Genomic DNA, 20,214 nt, shown 5'->3' with positions numbered 1-20,214 from the left:
CCGGGATGACATGTTTATTTTTCAAACACAGTTGTTATATGAGGCAATCTCAAATCGCCTCAATGGGGATTTCAATGCAACTAAACAAATACATGAACCTGGGGACTGACGCCCTCTACTGAAAGTGACGTCAGACTTCGGTGCTCTATTACCATATACATTACAGTGATGTCCCCTGTCAGTGTACAGTATACTCTGGGTGGTAGCAGAAGGACGTTGGGGTTTTCTGTTGCTATGCTGTATAATAGGTTAAAGTGTGTCAAGTGATGGTGGTTTGTTAGTAGTTAACCCATTCTGACCTGAGATCAGATTCATACGGAGGTTTCCACTGGACACACACTGGTCTGACTAACCCATTCTGACCTGAGATCAGATTCTAAAAATGTCAGTCGTTCTTCGATTTTTTCAAAAATAGCAGACCTACAAGCTCGTATCGCGCCACTCGGTGGCGCGATATGAGCTTGTAGATCTGCTATTTTTAAATAGCTAAAGCATAACGTGATGCTGACACCAAAATGGGTGCCCGGTCAGAATGGGGTGATACAGAAGTTAGAACCCTCATGGCTGATCAGAGATAAGGTGTGGATTTTTTGGATCCCTTTTATTTTAATTAAATCACCGTTCTTCAGCACAGACTTCTTATTTATTTTAATATAGAAGAAAAGATAAGGATAATTCCGGGAAGGAAGAGGAAGGTTATGTTATGCTGTGACACCCAGAATCTTCTTATCTGCCTAAGAGGGGCTCTGCAGTCACTGCCTCTCCAATTTCGCCTCAGACTCTGAGTGCATTGACCAGGTCAAGTCTTGTACTTGAAGCTACTAACCCCCATCGATCATGAGAGGCATATATAAGAGCTCTGCCATTTCTTGCATAAGTCTCTTTCATCACCTTTTATTTTTATTTTTGGACCGTTTTCTTTTCCTGCGACAGTTCTCTTGTTGTCAGCAAACCTGACAAACGTTGTACTGTAGCTGTTTCTGGCTACAGAGTCCCATACTGTAGGTGTATAGGGAGTACAGCAGGGCTCAGTACACATCCCTGTGGGGTTGTGGAGCTGAGGGTATTAGAGGTGTGACCAGGGGGGCAGTCAGACAGATTTTGTGAAGCCTGAAACTCCTGAAAGTTCATATAATGGCCTGCTGTGGCGCTGTCACTGGACCCAAAAAAACCCATAGCCCCATAGAAGTCCATGTATTTGGGCCCAACTTCACCTAGACTGTATTACCTTAATAAACATGGTCATGAATACTTTCTGCTTCCAGTCACTAGTTTAAAGTCTCATTTCTAATGTCATAATATTCTTTTTGGAAAATTATGGTCCCATTTATAAAATAAATGATCATAAAGTCGCGTATGTTCTGAGGGGCGTGGCTACCGTTACAGTCTATGATCGGGAGTCCCCACCCACTCGAGTCAAAATAAAAACCAACGGAGAAGAAGGGGGGAAGTCCCGCCTCGTTGTCTGGGCAGCCAATGGCCAGCTGGGCCCAAACGGAGCCAGCCAATGGCCAGCTGGGCCCAAACGGATCTAGAAAGATGGCGACTTACAGTGCAGGAATAACAGGCTTCATTTTACGTCCATGTTAGACCCGGGGAACGCTTTGTCCATATTTTTTACAGTCTATGGGTGTGACAGCCACCCTGACTACCTGTGGTTTGGCAGTTATTGTCTGTAGGTAGTCCAGGACCACGACCCAGGCATACATCGCAGAGTTCAGACGTATATATGTAGGCCCCGCACGCTGTTGACATTTTCTTTATTACTGTAAGTGGTGCTCAAATGTCTTAGTTACACCAACATTGTTCCCGTGAAGCAGTTGGTTTAAGCTTCATTATTAAGATGATAAAAACGCTAGCGTCATTTCTCCTGCCGTGAGGGTTTGACCAGTACTTCTGTGCCCTGTGCCCTGACAGCAGTGCACTCGGTCATTTGGCAGCTTATTTATAAACAGTAAATTTTTGCAGGTAATGTAGTAACCCAAAATTATCAACATTATGCACTCAGGATTAGACACACTAACGGACCGACATGCGGTCGAACATGCGCTTCTCCCGTGCTTGCGGTTTAAGGGTTAGGTTAGCGTTTGAGGTAGGTTGTCGGTCTAATGACAGTCGGACCAATATAGTATGTCTAAACTAAAGCGTGTACCCCTCATAACCTCGGACACGGCCATTCAGCAAGTTTTCTGGTGTGGAAATGGACTTGCCGTGCGCAAAGTGAAAGCATGCAATATACAGGAGTAGTAAGAATCCACCATAGCTGAGGTGAATCAGGCACGGGAGGAGGTATCGTGACTCGTGAGCATTACCACAAGGGGCGGCCACACAATGATGTTAGGAGACAGCGGAAACACAACACATAAGTATAAGCTCACTGCTCACCGAACACATGGTGTAAACGGGAGGTAGACAACCCTCAGTGGTCATGTTAAGTGCTGTCATTTTGGGGCATGCAGTTCAGAATCATGCCTTCCATGTGTCTTTATTAAGGACTGCCATGTGTCCTTATTAAGTCCAAGACACTGCAATATTGACATACTGTATCAACAAGCATAACAGGAACGCTGCACGCTCTAGTTTTGTCTGAGTCCCAGAATGGATATTGATGACTACAGTGATCGCTTTCTGCTGCCTCAAGATTGCAATGCACCTTTATTCCTGCACTAAGCTACACTCATTTTATCCCTCTGTTTCTCCACTATGCTCAAAGTGTAACACGGCAGAGGGCTCCCTAGGACATCTATTTTGGTCGTGCCCTAAACTAACAACACTTTGGAGTGACATCTTTACGTTTTTCTCAGACGTGTTTGACTGTGTTATCACCCCAGACGCCTACTGTGCTATCCTGGGCGGATTTCAAGACCTGTCATTTCTGACTCACTACCAACATAAAGCCATACAATATGGCATGGTTATCGTAAAAAGGAATATTCTGACCCATTGGAAAGGAGTGGAAGTACCCACTTTTAATGTATGGCTAGCAGAATTTATTTATTTGACAGAATGTGGCAACCGTTTTTTTCTCACCTATCATTAACAGGCTGAAGTATGTATGCACATACATGTTTTATTTCATTTTTTATTTTCTAAAAAACTCTTAACTGTGATCTATTGTATAGTATTATTTTCATTTGTGTATGTTTCGTTTCTGTGCTAAATGTATTGTTTTTCCTTTTCCTTTCCTTTGAATGGGAAGGGTTTATGTGTGTGTATATGTGTCTGTGATGTGATTGTTTGTAAAGTATGTCTTGTCTTTAAACCTGAAAATGTATAAATAAAATTGTAAAAAAAAAGAAAAAGATTGCAATGCACCTGCAGCCCCACCACAACACATTTTAAAGGCGCCGTAAAAGGGTTTCTGTTAAAAAGTTAAAGCTCTATATTCTGATAGTAATCATTTCTACAGTGTTTGTTCAGTTACAAGGGCCTTCTCTTCTCTCCAGCTCTTTAATTAACAGAAAATACATTTCCATGTCCGGATATACCATCCAATCAGGAAAGAGAACCCATTTTTCAGCCACATTTTTTGTTTTTTGTTTCATCACTTCCAATTTCACTTATTTATTATTCTGTACCCTGTATGAGTTCTTGGGTGAAATTCGTATCCTGACCTGAAGTTTACTAAAGAACTGAAGAGACGGGGAGACCCCTGTTAGTGAACAAACAGAGCTATTTAAAAACAACAAAATCACTTATACCACCTTTAACCCATTCTGACCTGAGATCAGATTCATATGAGGTTTCCGCCGGACACACACTGGTCCTGATGAACCCATTCTTACCTGAGATCAGATTAAAAAAATGTCAGTCGCTCTTCGATTTTTCAAAAATAGCAGACCTACAAGCTCGTATCGCGCCACTCGGTGGCGCGATATGAGCTTGTAGATCTGCTATTTTTAAATAGCTAAAGCATAACATGATGCCGACACCAGAATGGGTTAAGACCAACATGCCCATTGCCCAAAGCGTGCACAGATGGCCACAAGTATATTTGCTACACACACAATCTGGGTGCTGTGCATCAAAACGGCATCGGTCGGGAAACTAGCAATTACACTGCTTTGTGCTGGGTGTCAGATTATGGTCAAAGGGTGGCTGTGGCTCAGGAGGTAGAGCAGCTCGTCCAAAGATCCATGGGTCGCTGGTTAGAATCCCGGCTCCTCCTCCTGTCCACATGTTGGGCAAGTCATCTTGCTGCCATATCCCACCTCACAGCAGCAGACATGCTGCCGCCTGACAGGCTGACCAATCAGCAGCATGGCCAACTAAAAGACCTCCTGGCATGCCAAAAGGCTATAGGGAGATCCAACCAATCAGTGGGAGGCCAGGTTTGAAAGGAGGGCCCTGCTTGGCTCGCGGATATGCAAAGGTTGCCAACGAGAGCCCCCCCGGGGAGGTTTGAGTGTGGCTCCCAGGGAGGCTGCCAGAGGGGTCAGAAGCTGGGGAGAAGAGACTGACAGTTATTTAGTGAGGGGCCGAGCTCTCTGTCAGTCACCGCAGCACTCAGCCTTTGTACCACCGGGCCAGCTCTAATGGGACTGTCACCTTCTAATTGTCCGAGTGGAGATGCTGGGTACACACACACAGACACACACACACACACACACGCACGGCACAGCAACATGCACGCACAGCACGCACGCAAAAAAAGAACAAGACAAATCCTAATAAGTACTGTACTTCCTAGTGGCATTCATTACTTAAAATAAATTGGATTTCTGAAGATTTTCTTAACAGCTTTTCCTGCATTATTCTGCATACAGTGGGTATACGACAATGACCTTGTAATTAATGCAATGCCAGTTGGTATGCATACAGTAATTCTAAATGGAAGTCCTGACCACGTTTTATAATAAAAGTACTTTGAACTTCATTATGCACAGTGCATTCGACCATGCAATATAATAATCGAATATGTAAACCAAATTGGACCTAATTAAGATATTAAGTTTTGACTATTCTATGGTCACTTTGTAATCTATTCAAAACAAGAACTATTTTGCAATATGCCACCAATATTATTAAGCTCACTGGTCAGTAATAGCTATACAGCTTCTACAGTACAAGTGGGCTGTTTTGTGAATAATATTGTAAAGAGAAATACAGAAATAAAAGCATTTGTTTTGGATTTGTTTATCCAACTAGACTGAATATAATGAAACCCATTACAGTCAAACCTTGGTGATGTGATGCTTCTGAAGTGATCCGTTTATTCATTTCTTATTAACATTATTCAATAAAAGGCTGAAAATAAACCCAGAACTAGAAAAAGTGCCCCTCAGGGCACAGGTCTCCACCAGGCCAGGTCAGGTTGTGGCCTCCTGGTGGCGCTATAATAGGCCAATGTGAAAATGGTGCCATGGCAATTGGATGATTTGAGGCATTTTGTTCCAAAAATGTGTTTTGCAAAAATCCACCTGTTGGTGGCGCTATAACAGGCCAATGTGAAAAGGGTGGGATATATTCCTCAGCCTAGTAGGAAAGTGCGTGAAGATTTCACGTAAATTGCACGCTGCGTTCATGATTAGAGGCTTTTTGTTCAAAACGGGCCAATCCTGCAAACTTCGAAAGCCAATGTTAGCCAATTAGGATGGAATATGAAATATCGGACAGATCCATCTTGGGCACATGACTATAGTGTGTAACGATTTGCGGGATTTTTAAACAAAATCTGGAGGAGTAATAACAAAAAAATGTGTTTTACAAAAGTTGGCCTCCTGGTGGCACTATACAAGGCAGATGTGAAAAAGATGGAGGGCAAAACATACTCTCTCCCCATGCCTTCGGCCTGGTGGAGAAAATAAAATCAGAATGACTCACTCCCATGCACATTATGTAAAATGTGTGTGTGAGTGTGAGTGTGAGTGTGAGTGTGAGTGTGTGTGTGTGTGTGTGTGTGTGTGTGTGTGTGTGTGTGTGTGTGTGTGTGTGTGTGTGTGTGTGTGTGTGTGTGTGCGCGTGCGCGTGTGTGTCACAAAAACACCAATAAATATGTGCAATCATTGTGCCTCTGTTATACTTTTGGTTCAACCAGACTGTGGAATGTTGGTATATAGCAGGTGATGAACTTCAACATTAAGGTTTAATTTAGTCATGTGTGTATATGATTCTGTTGGATTTAGATCAAATATATCTAAATGAGAAGCCTCCAGTCATTGTGATTGGAACCATGCCATTTATTACAGTTGCCACAGGCACTGCAATAATAGGCTTTTTACAATAATGACCCAAAACAAATTGGATTTGCTCAGCTGCATGGCAATATGGTGGTTTACCAACAAACATGTAGCATACAGTGTTTTACACCTCAGGCCTTTTCAAGCATTTACAGAACATGAGAATGAATATAATAATGTATATGATCATAATGGCTGCATTTTAGCATCTTGGAGTGAAAGGGCAAAGAAGTATGCATAAATTGTTCCCTTAAGAAAAACTGAAAAAGAGGCTCTTTGTGCGTAGACTTTGCTTCGCCTCAATGTAGTCCTTGAAATGAAAGAATCGAGTCATGTTAGAGTAACCTTTTATAGTGTGCTTACTGGATGCTAGCTCCTATCATCTCTCTCTCTCTTGGGTGGTGTGGGCGGCAGCTTTCAAATATCATAACTTCAGTCAGTTCCACTCTCTGACCCATTGCTTGGCCCAAGGACTGTTAGCAAATCTCCATCCTTCTCTTTCTGAAACGCTGTCTTCTGTTTTCCCTCCACTTTCCTAATTATTCCGTTCTGTTCTTCACACTGACCATGGGTCAGGGAGGCGGCCACCGTTGTGCCGTGCGCGGCCGTGAGGAGAGGAGAAGATCTTCTATCTGGCATGCTCTGACTGCGTTCCATCAGCTGTGGCTCATTGGCTTCAGTCTTAGGTGCTGCAGGAGACAGTTGAGATGAGAATGCCACAAATGGCCTGAAACTAATGTCGGCCTCTTTACCCCTGCAGATTTACAGCATTCTCTAAATGGCTTCTATTTTTCCTTTCCTTTTTTTCCCTTTCCAACCCCCCCCCCCAACACACACACACACACACACACACACACACACACACACACACACACACACACACACACACACACACACACACACACACACACACACACACACACACACACACACACACACACACACACACACACACACACACACACACACACACACACACACACACACACACACCCCCCAAGCCCTCTCCTCTCTCTCGCTCGCCACTCTCCTCATCTATCTCAGTATCTAACTCAAGCTGTTTTTCAACCTCTCCATTTCTACTGCTCTTACATCCGTTGAGTGACATCATTCATTTGACAGCAAAGGCTCTGCAGCATATTCCATTTGAGCACAATGGTAAATCAGTGCGATTCCTCATGACTGGACTGCGCAAGTGCGCAATGGCAATGAAAATGGCTGCGAGCAGAATAGGGCTGCACGATATGGACAAAAATTCATATCACGATATATATGGCAGATATCTCGATATCGATACGATGACGATATATTGTGCAGCCCTAGCTGACACCGTCGTCGGGAGAGACTCCAGACCTGAATCGCCAGAACATATTTTCTTAATGGGCGTGGCTAGTGATGCAGGGCTGGAGCCAGGCTACAACAGGACAGAGGGACAAACGGAGAGATGGTTTATTTTCCGAGGGGCACAGGCTAAAATAGAGGGCTGGCTTTAGAAGTGGACGATATATTGTCGATATAGACAATATATCGATATGTCGACGATATATCTATATCGCGATACCGTTGCCTTTTTGCGATACTGATATTGTGCATGTTCATACCTCGATAACGATACGATAACGATATATTGTGCAGCCCTAGAGCAGAATGGGGCTCCGCCACAGAGGGCGTGTGAAATCGGACGCTGTGTTCCTACCAAGTAGGGTTAACTTTAAGGGTGGTCACACGATCACTGTACAAGAGCAAAACCCCACAGGGAAAATGTGCTATAAATATAACAATAATAATATTATTTAATGACGATGACATAAAATGATAATAATAGATATCACATTTCTTGTATTTTTTATTTTTTTTTGCCATGAAAAGCCCTTTCTGTTCAAATAGATATGTCTTCATGGATATCAGGTTATTATGATTTTTGTACTGCTTTTAATGAATCTCATCAAATCAGTAAGGTGAGTGGGTGTTTTTGTCCCAGGGTTAATCAAACATCCTAGAACAGCAGAGCTCCATTAGCCTCCTACGGTGCACAGTGCCATGGTGACAGTGCTCCCTCTTTGTCCTCGCTGAACCCAAGTGGAAAACAACGCACCTCCTTTGATGGATGCAAATGGGTAATTATTATACACCAATGCGTATTTTATTATTATTATTATTTTACCTGGCTCCTTGAAGGACCAGCCACAGAGACATGACAAAGAAAGAGAAACAGAGAGAGAGACAGCGAGAGAGAGAAATAAAAACAATGAGTTTCTTTGCCATGGAAATCGAGTGTGTGGACTTCAAAGGCTGTTCCCGGCCACTTCTTAGACAGGCAAAGATAAAGCCCTAAATCCCAGACGTTCCTGTCAGAATGGAGAGTTGTGTTGCAAAAGAGAATTGGGGATACAACAACATCCCAGAGCAGCGGACAGCATGAGTCACATCCCCCATGGTGGAAAGCGTTCAACCGTCTGTGGCTACGGCGGTAACCCAACACACACATATACTGTAGACACATTCGCACAAACCTACACATGTACGGTACTAGGGATGCACGATTAATCTGTAGCAAAATCGGAATCAGCCATATCTATCGGCCATAAAAATCGGTATCGGAACGGTCTCAAAATAATACTGATTAATTCATCGTTTTCACCATGCAGCAAAGAGTATATGCTATTATTTATTATTATTATATTTATGCCAAACGCGGCTTTCTCGTGTTCCAGGGTTTACGTTCTTTACTCCATGTTTTGATCCCATTGTATCGTTAGCCACCGTTCGCTAACACAAAAACACCAAGTAGGGAAGCGACCGCCGCGGCCATTTTGAAAATGCGTGCGCATCCACTTCCATTCTAAGCCCTGCATTCAAAGCCCTGTATCTCAGAAACAAACATTGAGGGGCAGTTTCTGGCCCAGACAAGCGTTTTCAACGGCCTGTAGGAGGCGCTGTGATACTCGCAGGCGGGTTTTCCCCACCACCGACCGAGAGAACAACAACCGGTCAAGACACCACACCTTAGAGTATATATATTTATAGAGAAGGCACCCAGAGGAAATCTTGAGGCGAAATGGACATAGTGGCCGAATGAAGGTATTGCAGCCTGGCCCCAAACACATGAACGCGCTGTCCGTTGACTATCATTGTACACGTTCACGACGGACGACGCTCGTGCGTGTTCAACGGCAGCGCGCTCATGTGTTTGGGGCCACTCACCATTGCAATCCATCCCAGAATGCACTCTGTTCCTACCCGGAAGGAGGAGTGAATCCGCCTCATGCGCTTTTGAGCAACTTAATGCAAGTGGATGGGAGGAGAACTCGGGTGTCTTCTCTATAGATATATATACTCTATGCACCACACACAGCAGTTTGTTACTGTAAAATATGCGATTACGGATATTTGGCTCTTCAAAGTAAGTGTTTTTATGTGCGATAAAACCTTGGCAATACGCTATTAATTAATGGCGGCGGGTTAATTAACAGGCTTTGGGCCAATTAAAGGGCTTGTTTTTCCATTGTATTGTGGTCCTGTATAATAACGGAATTGGTCATAATCGGTATCGGCAGAAAATAATCAGAGATCGGATATATCGGTCATAATTTCATAATCGTGCACCCCTGCTACTACACACCCATATGCTTTACTTAAAATTGCACTCATACACATGCATACATGATGTGTGGACAAGCATGCCCCCCCCCCCCCCCCCCACACACACACACACACACACACACACACACACACCCAATATGTCAGAGTAGATACAACAGGGTCCGTTTCTCCAGCGGGGCGGGGCGGTGCATGCTGTGGCCCTGCTGTGTGTGTTATTGTGGAGGACGAGTGTTTCTCGGCTTTGGTGGAAAATGTGCCCTCTTGGTGAAAGGCCGTTTCGGTAATCCGGGAGTGTAAGCCGTGCTGTACAAATCGGCATAAGGGACTTGGTGCGCTGCGCGCGCGAGTGTGTGTGTGTGTGTGTGTGTGTGTGTGTGTGTGTGTGTGTGTGTGTGTGTACAGTATACGTGAAGGGACCAACAGAGAGCATGTCTGTGTGGCTGACAGATAAGACACAGAGAGAGAGTGAACAGAGTATAGAGCAGCCTCTTTTGAATCACTAAGCTGACAGTGAATCATCCCCATGGAGAACTTTAATCCATTCTGACCTGAGATCAGATTCATACGAGGTTTCCACTGGACACACATTGGTCTGATTGACCCATTCTGACCTGAGATCAGATTCTAAAAAATGTCAGTCGTTCTTCGATTTTTCAAAAATAGCAGACCTACAAGCTCGTATCGCGCCACTCGGTGGCGCGATATGAGCTTGTAGATCTGCTATTTTCCAATAGCTAAAGCATAACATGATGCCAACACCAAAATGGGTGCCCGGTCAGAATGGGTTAACTCTCTTCCTTTGTCAGTGTAAAATATGTGACTTTGTGACTTATTACAGTTTGTTTGGCTGTCAATACCACATTCACGTTCATTTTCGCACATTTTGTTTCGGTCTAAGATAAGATAAGTGGCAGTGCAGAGCTGATGAAATGTATGCAAATTGATCACTTTCACCTCTGTGTGTACTTCATTAGCTGACTGTATGTTTGAGGCTAAGCGAAGGCTTAAGATGAAACAAAGAATAGTTTGCATCATGGCAGACAAACTGAGGTTGTTTCAGTCGTTTGTTGTTTCACAACATCAAGTTGCCCAAAGAGCTTCTTGGCTTAATTATTTTGTGTAGGCTATCGTTTCATATATTGTAGCCCTAAGAGCATTATAGGCAGAAAAGTTTTTTGATGCTATAATAATATAGTGCTGAAATTCAGTTCGTATTCAGTAGTGGGCTGTTGAAGGGCAAGCCTTCAGGATTTAGAATGTTTGCTTGCCATACAAGCATTCCTTCTGTCTGTCTGGCACCCACAGGCAAATCACCAGGCATCAGGAGTTCAATTGAGACCGAATTGAGTAGCTCTTTTTGCCTGGTGAGTCTGGCCCTCGCGGTGATTGTCAGAGATATTGTATTCTCCACTGCACTCACTTGCCTGCCAGTGGATGTGCAGAAACAATATGGGCTGTCTCTATACCTTTCCTGCTTCTCTAAGCAAAAAAAAAAATAAGGACCGAATTTGAGGGATCTATAGGCAAAGAAAAGTTACGAATCTGAATCAGCACAGGAGCACATCTATTTGCTGTAATCACGCAAACTGTCACTCACCCTGACAAGCATCTGGGGGAAGGGCCCTCGGGAGTTTTCTGGCACATTGATTGGTGGGATGACCCAGTCTCTCTTCTGTCGCCTCAGCCCATTGGCGGAGGAGCTTCTCTGATGCTTCCGTTGAAACTTGATAACTCTGGGTTGAGAGTCCCAGGCCCTTGACAGCATCTCTTCTATGCTGACCTAAAAAGGAAATCAGAGCATGAAAACTCCTGCTGATTTTGCCAATGAATAATAAGCAACAAGCTGCATGGATGGGACGGTTATGTTCTGGTGACAGGATGAAAGATGGAGGAATAAGTGCTATAAATTATTTGTCTTCACCTGTAGTAAAGATTGGGCTAAAAATACTGGATGTCAAATCTCACGATGACACATAGTTAATGAAAGACAGCCAGATGTGCTAGGCTGTGTTTTGTAGTCCACAAAGGTGAGATTCTTCTTTCTGTATCATCCCCCAAAATCTCAGTCAACCACAGTGAGCTACAGACAACAAGCAATAAAAGCCCATCTCCCGCATGTTCAAGCTACTGTAGGGAGCAATGTGTGGCACTTAATGCTGGCAGAGGCCCAGCATCAAATCAAACGGAGATTGATGAAATACCAGTTCAATAACAGAGGGTGCAGGAGGAGAGCATCAGTCGATGACCCTACAGGTTAGTCAGCACAGCAGGCGGTTTACCCGCAAAATCCTCATTTCGTTCATCAAGGAAAGCTTCCCTCGGCAGGTTGCAGAATGGAGTGGTACTAAAAATGAAGATTTATTGTATCCCTCTGATGACTTGCAATAATTTCTGTCCCTGTTTCCTCATTTTCGCTGTACTTACTGCTTCAAAAGACTTATGTTCATTCTGTCATGTTCATTACTATAGCATGCATGCATACATGCATGGAGAGGTCCAGACAGGAGATGCCACTGCTTGTGGCATCATATTTTACATCTATTGTCTGTCTGGTGTCTACTGTATGCCATTGGGACATTTCTGTGTAGTAAAAACGTCTGGGACATTCAGACGTTGTTGTGCGTAGAGAAAAAGGTTTGATGACGATGGCGAAGGACTTTATTGTGCCATTATTTCTTTAATTGTCTTCACAACAACAACAACAACAACAACACAATTCTGTCATTTTATCAAGCTGATATATTGTATCAGCCTAGGAATATAATGGGTTTAACTCATCAGACAAGTACAATACATAGTATGTATAACCCATTCTGACCGGGCACCCATTTTGGTGTCGGCATCATGTTATGCTTTAGCTATTGAAAATAGCAGATCTACAAGCTCGTATCGCGCCACCGAGTGGCGCGATACGAGCTTGTAGGTCTGCTATTTTTTGAAAAATCGAAGAACGACTGACATTTTTAGAATCTGATCTCAGGTCAGAATGGGTTCATCAGACCAGTGTGTGTCCGGCGGAAACCTCGTATGAATCTGATCTCAGGTCAGAATGGGTTAATGCTGGCAGAGGCCCAGCATCAAATCAAACGGAGATTGATGAAATACCAGTTCAATAACAGAGGGTGCAGGAGGAGAGCATCAGTCGATGACCCTACAGGTTAGTCAGCACAGCAGGCGGTTTACCGCAAAATCCTCATTTCGTTCATCAAGGAAAGCTTCCCTCGGCAGGTTGCAGAATGGAGTGGTACTAAAAATGAAGATTTATTGTATCCCTCTGATGACTTGCAATAATTTCTGTCCCTGTTTCCTCATTTTCGCTGTACTTACTGCTTCAAAAGACTTATGTTCATTCTGTCATGTTCATTACTATAGCATGCATGCATACATGCATGGAGAGGTCCAGACAGGGAATGCCACTGCTTGTGGCATCATATTTTACATCTATTGTCTGTCTGGTGTCTACTGTATGCCATTGGGACATTTCTGTGTAGCAAAAAACGTCTGGGACATTCAGACGTTGTTGTGCGTAGAGAAAAAGGTTTGATGACGATGGCGAAGGACTTTATTGTGCCATTATTTCTTTAATTGTCTTCACAACAACAACAACAACAACAACACAATTCTGTCATTTTATCAAGCTGATATATTGTATCAGCCTAGGAATATAATGGGTTTAACTCATCAGACAAGTACAATACATAGTATGTATAACCCATTCTGACCGGGCACCCATTTTGGTGTCGGCATCATGTTATGCTTTAGCTATTGAAAAATAGCAGATCTACAAGCTCGTATCGCGCCACCGAGTGGCGCGATACGAGCTTGTAGGTCTGCTATTTTTGAAAAATCGAAGAGCGACTGACATTTCTAGAATCTGATTTCAGGTCAGAATGGGTTCATCAGACCAGTGTGTGTCCAGTGGAAAACCTCGTATGAATCTGATCTCAAGTCAGAATGGGATAATGGATGAAATTGGTGATATAAAAACACCTCATGCCAAGAACCTCCACAATGCATCAGTGAAAATCGAGGGACAGCGACAACACAGAAATGTTTTGTTTGTTGAATTAATTGCATGGCATAAAGACTAAATTGAGGAGAAAAAGGGTAAAACGCAAATATATAAATGGAGATACAAAGTTTCTGTCGGACAGTTTTTTGTTTATAATGTATCTGTTTCATATTTAGTTTGTGTTTGTGATCTTCTTAACCCATTCTGACCGGGCACCCATTTTGGTGTCAGCATCATGTTATGCTTTAGCTATTGAAAAATAGCAGATCTACAAGCTCATATCGCGCCACCGAGTGGCGCGATATGAGCTTGTAGGTCTGCTATTTTTAGAAAAATCAAAGAGCGACTGACATTTTTTAGAATCTGATCTCAGGTCAGAATGGGTTAATCAGACCAGTGTGTGTCCGGCGGAAACCTCGTATGAATCTGATCTCAGGTCAGAATGGCTTAAGGGCACGGTCACACGGCACTTTGACTTTTATTCTATACCTATGAGTGCATTTCAATGGGAATGGAGCCCAGGGAATTACGGCAGAAATCTGCAAATGGCAATTCTTAGAAGGCATTTGTAGAATCAGCCTGCATGTTTGGAATCTGGATGGGATACAGGTTTAAAAAGCTGTGTAAAGAGTGTGTGAATGTTTCTGTAACCTCTACGGCGGTGTAAATTATGTAACATGGCTGTGTTGCTGTAATCCATCTAATCCTACCGTTGCCTCTGCTCCAGACACACATGGAGAAATGGTTGATATGCTGTTGCCATCTAAAGCCATGTGGATTCTGTTTTCCTACTTTTGCCAAGTGCGCACACAAGTACTGTATGTACAGTACACACTTGAATGCACACAAAAAATGTAATCGACATTTCCAGCCGTGCAAGCAAATATGCACACGCACCCACTCGCCAGGCCAAACACAGGCAGGCAGGTTGGCCTATCACTGTACACACATGTATCGGCCTGGGAGAGAGACAGATTGTAAGCTAAACCTGAGGAAATAAACCGGATATTTTGCACCATTCATTTTAATTCTGCACAGCTTTGTGGTTTTCAGGAAGTGCAGTTCTGCAGTAGAAGGCGAGAGGGATGGGTGAATGGACACAGAGGGGAGGAGGAGGGGGGCGAGAAGGATGGGTGAATGGACACAGAGGGGAGGAGGAGGGCGAGGGGCATGGGCGAATGGACACAGAGGGGGGGAGGAGGGCGAGAGGGATGGGCGAATGGACAGAGGGGAGGAGGAGGGCGAGAGGGATGGGCGAATGGACACAGAGGGGGGGAGGAGGGAGAGAGGCATGGCCGAATGGACAGAGGTCAGTGAGGGGAAGCAATGAAAGCAGACTTGTTTCACAGATAAGATTAACTCCCACTTCAGCTCCATTCACCTGCAACACCCATCTGTAGAGACTGCCTGTTACAGAGGCAGGAGGGTGATGGTTGCGTGCCAGTCCCATTATAGGTGGTAGATGGAATGAGCAGCCAGGGAGGGGTGCATAGTGGAAAGGTAGAGTCAGTTAGTTTAACTGTAAGTATGTAAAAGTGAGGCGTTGAGCTGAGAGGTGATGGAGTGCTTGTGTGACGTGGATGCCTCTAATAAACGTTCTCTATGGTTTGGCACATGGGTATGCATATAGAATACACAGGCCAATACTGAACGAATCTCCATCACCCTGCATATATAGCCTGGCATCCTTCCTCAGTCCAATATGTTCCCGCTGTGATAAAACCCTTATCTTTGCTCGGCAGAGCAACACATTGAGTCATGGCGCTCCGCCGCGACTCAATGAGCCACTATTGGCCAATCAGGACAATGCTGATGAAGGCAGGACATCGTGGCCAATGCAGTGATAATGAGGTTGAAGCCTCAGATTGGCAGCGATGGGCTGCACACCAAAATTCTTTACATGTCGCCAAACTCAGAAATATGAGAGAGAGAGAGAGAGAGAGAGAGAGAGAGAGAGAGAGAGAGAGAGAGAGAGAGAGAGAGAAAGTCAGAGAGAGAGAGAGAGAGAGAGAGAGTCAGAGAGAGAGAGAGAGAGAGAGAGAGAGAGAGAGAGAGAGAGAGAGAGAGAGAGAAAAAGTCAGAGAGAGAGAGAGAGAGAGAGAGAGAGAGAGAGAGAGAGAGAGAGTCAGAGAGAGAGAGCGAGAGAGAGAGAGTCAGAGAGCTACACTTCCTTAACCGTCTGCCCACTGTACCAAGACATCAGAGACATATACTTCCCACGAATTATAATTACCCAAGGAGAGTTTGAAGACATGACTAATGACAAAGTACAACAATGTGCAAACACAGCAGCACAATTTGTGTTCTGCTGTGACAGGAGGATGGCAAATGGAATAACACCTTCAGGAATACAAATCATTGTGTGTCCTAGTGTACACTGTTTATGCCCTACACTGCTTACAGAACATTACCTCGGTACATAGAAATTCTGTTATATAAACCGAGCAACTAACTTTAATTCAATTACATTTGAATATATTGCTGCTGCATACTAAGATAAGTTTCACAAGAACACAGCTCTGTTTACACCTTTATTTAATTCCTATTTATATTCAATGTTTATTTGTAGGCCTACAAACATTTTGATTGTCTTGTTGTTCCACTTTTGCTTTGGCAATGTAAACGTATGTTTTCTCATGCCCATAAAGCTCCTTTGAATTGAATTGAAAAGAGAGAGAGAGAGAGAGAGAGAGAGAGAGAGAGAGAGAGGGAGAGAGAGAGAGAGAGAGAGAGAGAGAGAGATCCTTTATTGTGAGTCTGCGTGTGGACGATATGGTTACCATGACTGCGTGTGACTGTCACTCTCTAACAGAGTGGCAGATGACAGGCTCTACGAGCTGGCATGGTGTCACACAATGCCACTGTTACAGAGGCAGCGTGTAGAACAGAAATTCCAGAAAAGCCACCAGGAAAGCTATACAGTAGGTGCTTAACCCATTCTGACCTGAGATCAGATTCTAAAAATGTCAGTCGCTCTTCGATTTTTCAAAAATAGCAGACCTACAAGCTCGTATCGCGCCACTCGGTGGCGCGATATGAGCTTGTAGATCTGCTATTTTTAAATAGCTAAAGCATAACATGATGCTAACACCAAAATGGGTGCCCGGTCAGAATGGGTTAATGTACTGTGGGGGCTTTTGATTGAAGTGTGTAGGAGTGAGTGTGGGCACAGTAACTGTGTGCTGTTCATTCAACAGTTGGCTGTTACATACAGGTACATTTACTTAAATTAACAGTGACGTTTTCTATACAGTGATTATTATTATTTACTGTGTGTGTGTGTGTGTGTGTGTATGTGTGTGTGTGTGTGTGTGTGTGTGTGTGTGTGTGTGTGTGTGTGTGTGTGTGTGTGTGTGTGTGTGTGTGTGTGTGTGTGTGTGTGTGTGTGTGTGTGCGCGCGCGTGCGTGCGTGCGATAACAAAAAAACTAGCAGGCAAGCTAGCTGATGGTTCCTTGCTCCCAGCCAGGCTTTGCATTGTTAAGGCGTACAGTACTATGGGGCTGGGGGTTATCAGTCTGACAAACAGGCAGAATAACAGCATTTGTGGCCAAATTTGACTGCGGGACTGCCATTGGATTTTTTTAAATTTTCGTTTTTTCATGCCATATGAAAGCAGGGAATCATAGCTTCAAATTGACATATTGGTTGAGAAAACAGGCTTGAAAGGTTCACTTCTGTGGACATTACACCTAGCTACATGTTTAAGCATGTCGATTTCAGCTCTGACACTTATTTCAGACATGCTCTAGTATGTGAAGAGTCTGCCTGTGCTATTAACTCACTTTGGATAATGCAAATTATCTGGTGAAAAGCTGGAGGCTGCGCGATGGCAGGCTCTCAGTCAAATCTGGTCACATTTGATTCGGTTCTTTTGATATATTGTTTTCATGTCTTTAGTGCTGCAGAGCACTAGCCTTGGGTAAAGAGAATTCTCTCTGAGAACTCTCATGGAAACTAAGAAGTAGAGAAAGAACAATTTCATTTAACTTAAGAAAAATCCAAAGTATTTAAATCTCATCTCTGTGAAATATCATTGCCCCAGCTGTGCTCCGTTTGAGACCAGTAGCTTTCTCTTGTGAATCTCTAACTTAACCCATTCTGAACGGGCACCCATTTTGGTGTCAGCATCACGTTATGCTTTAGCTATTGAAAAATAGCAGATCTACAAGCTCATATCGCGCCACCGAGTGGCGCGATATGAGCTTGTAGGTCTGCTATTTTTGAAAAGATCTCAGGTCAGAATGGGTTAATAATGCTATAACCACAGTGTGTGGTTAAACCATGACCTTTCAACCTAATCGATCTTGCCCTTCAGTGAACAGTTCCACCGTGCCACTGGTCTTTGTTCTAATCTACCCCAAACAGGAGAGGCCGTCTGGGGGGAGAGTATGGGGAATACATCCAAACCAAATAACACCTGACACCTGTTCCAGCAACCGGCAGACTTCAGTTCCACTGGTGCATAACTGATGGGCTTGCCTCTAAGCTGGGGCTGGGGAAGGCAAGCCAGCGTGTCATGAAATCAGCATGGGATGCAGGTCTCGCTCTGCAGTTACCTGGTGCGATATGCAAGTCAAGAGTAAATAAACATTGTAAAAAGGGATTTAGTTGCCCTTTGCCTGATAATGTAAGGGGTAAGAGGTGGGTATGATGCTCTACAATTCAGGAATTGTGATACCGGATGCTTGAAGATTGCACACTATAAAGTATCAAAATCACAGGGATTGTACCGTAGATCTGAGAGCACAGTCAGCTGAGGCCATATGGGAATCGGCCAGTCTATTTGCCTAAATGTTCCTAAGCAAGACACTTAACCCGTAACTTCCCTTGCCTGATTAATGGCAGCCACTGCCTCCGAATAAACCCTGTTTCTACTCAGAATCGACTATATTGTCACATCACAGGTTACCGTTTACAGGTGTAAAATAGTGGGTGAAATTTGTTTTTGTGCAAACTGTTATTTCCATAAAAAAGAAAGTGAAGGAGAAAAAGAAAGAAGGGAGATCAATCAATTAAAAAACAAAACTAATTATCTACATATATACATAATAGTATTTACTAATAGTACCTGAGATAAGACATGTAACCTGAGGTAAGGTAAGGTGAGTTGTATGCGTACTGATGGAGACAGTAAGAGAGAGTGTGCGCCAGTTGAGGTAGGATCGAGAGTATCAGGCGATGTGGGTTTACTGGATGAGAGAGCCTGGGTTAGAGTGAGAGAGCGTGTGTGTGTGTGTGTGTGTGTGTGTGTGTGTGTGTGTGTGTGTGTGTGTGTGTGTGTGTGTGTGTGTGTGTGTGTGTGTGTGTGTGTGTGTGTGAGACAGTGTTAATGAAAAAGGGGAAATATATGTATTTGCTTGGAGATGGAGTGTCTAACTACATTGCAAGTTAAAGTAGCATAACTCCTTTCAGTACATAGAGAGACAGATCTGCGACCAGTAGAGTAGAGAGTTACATTAGCCGGTCTGCCAGCCTGCAGATGAATATTTATTGTTTCTGTTCATCCCAAATATATATTTTAGTATCCCCCAAATGCCAACTCTTGTTTGCTTATAGATACCCCTTGTGCAATCATTAAGTACTGTATCCGTTACATTCATCTACGGTGGGAACAGCCACATTGACTTAACCATTGAGGAGGGCATATTGGAACAACCCTGCCCGATGCCGGCAATTTATGTACCTTTTTTTACCCAGCGATGTACTGGTGTAACAGTGAAAACACAGTTATAGTTAGGGTGGGTAAATGCAGGGAACACATTTCACATTACTGTATGTGACAAAAACGACTAAAGAAGAAGATAATTATTACTATTCCAAATGCACGCAATCTGTTGATTACCAGAGAGAGCATTGAAAATACATCATTACAGGACACAGCCAAGGATGCCATACACACAGACCAAGAAAATGGGGACATTAATAGTAGGGTACATAGAGGACTCAGTGCAGCTCAACTGAGCACATAGAGAAACCAATACTGCAATTAGTCCAATATTACAGTGTAATTCCTCATCTCACTGTACTGTATACAAGGCAAAGAGATGAACGAGCTGGTACTATAATTGAGCTGTCTATCTTTTAATCACTATGGGGCAAAGAGCTCATCGTTTATAATAACTTCATTCAACTGTTATCATGCTGATGACAGAGTGTTGAGATGTGGTTTCGTAACGCAATTATGACAAGCTCTCTTCTAATGCTATTGACATGGAGAGAGCAGACTGGTGCTCAGATGACAACTGCTAACTCCTGTCACGTTGCCAAGCATTTAGCAAGACTAGCTTATGTGGACCGTGTATGAAACTGAAAATGACGTCTGAGAACACAGAGGATGTAATTGAAGACTTCTGTGGGCATAACTGAAGCCCCTAGCCCATTCTGACCGGGCACCCATTTTGGTGTCAGCATCATGTTAT

The 20,214-nt window shown here is 43.6% G+C and overlaps 1 protein-coding gene across 2 annotated transcripts in view; it reads right to left on the bottom strand.

Moving 5' to 3' along the window:
• Window positions 1-20,214, bottom strand: part of cdh4 (cadherin 4, type 1, R-cadherin (retinal)) — a 310,166-nt gene that overhangs the window by 104,730 nt on the left and 185,222 nt on the right. For both annotated transcript variants that reach the window (XM_083771514.1, XM_083771515.1), the window contains exon 5: window positions 11,380-11,562. In XM_083771514.1, the coding sequence (XP_083627640.1) occupies window positions 11,380-11,562 (183 nt within the window). The remainder of the gene's footprint in view (window positions 1-11,379; window positions 11,563-20,214) is intronic.

The sequence above is a fragment of the Protomyctophum parallelum genome (genome assembly GCF_964188405.1).
Source record: "Protomyctophum parallelum genome assembly, chromosome: 8".
NCBI classification, from domain to species: Eukaryota; Metazoa; Chordata; class Actinopteri; order Myctophiformes; family Myctophidae; genus Protomyctophum; species Protomyctophum parallelum.
The sequence above is the reverse complement of the archived record's forward strand: the minus strand, read 5'-3'. Positions and strand labels throughout refer to the sequence as shown.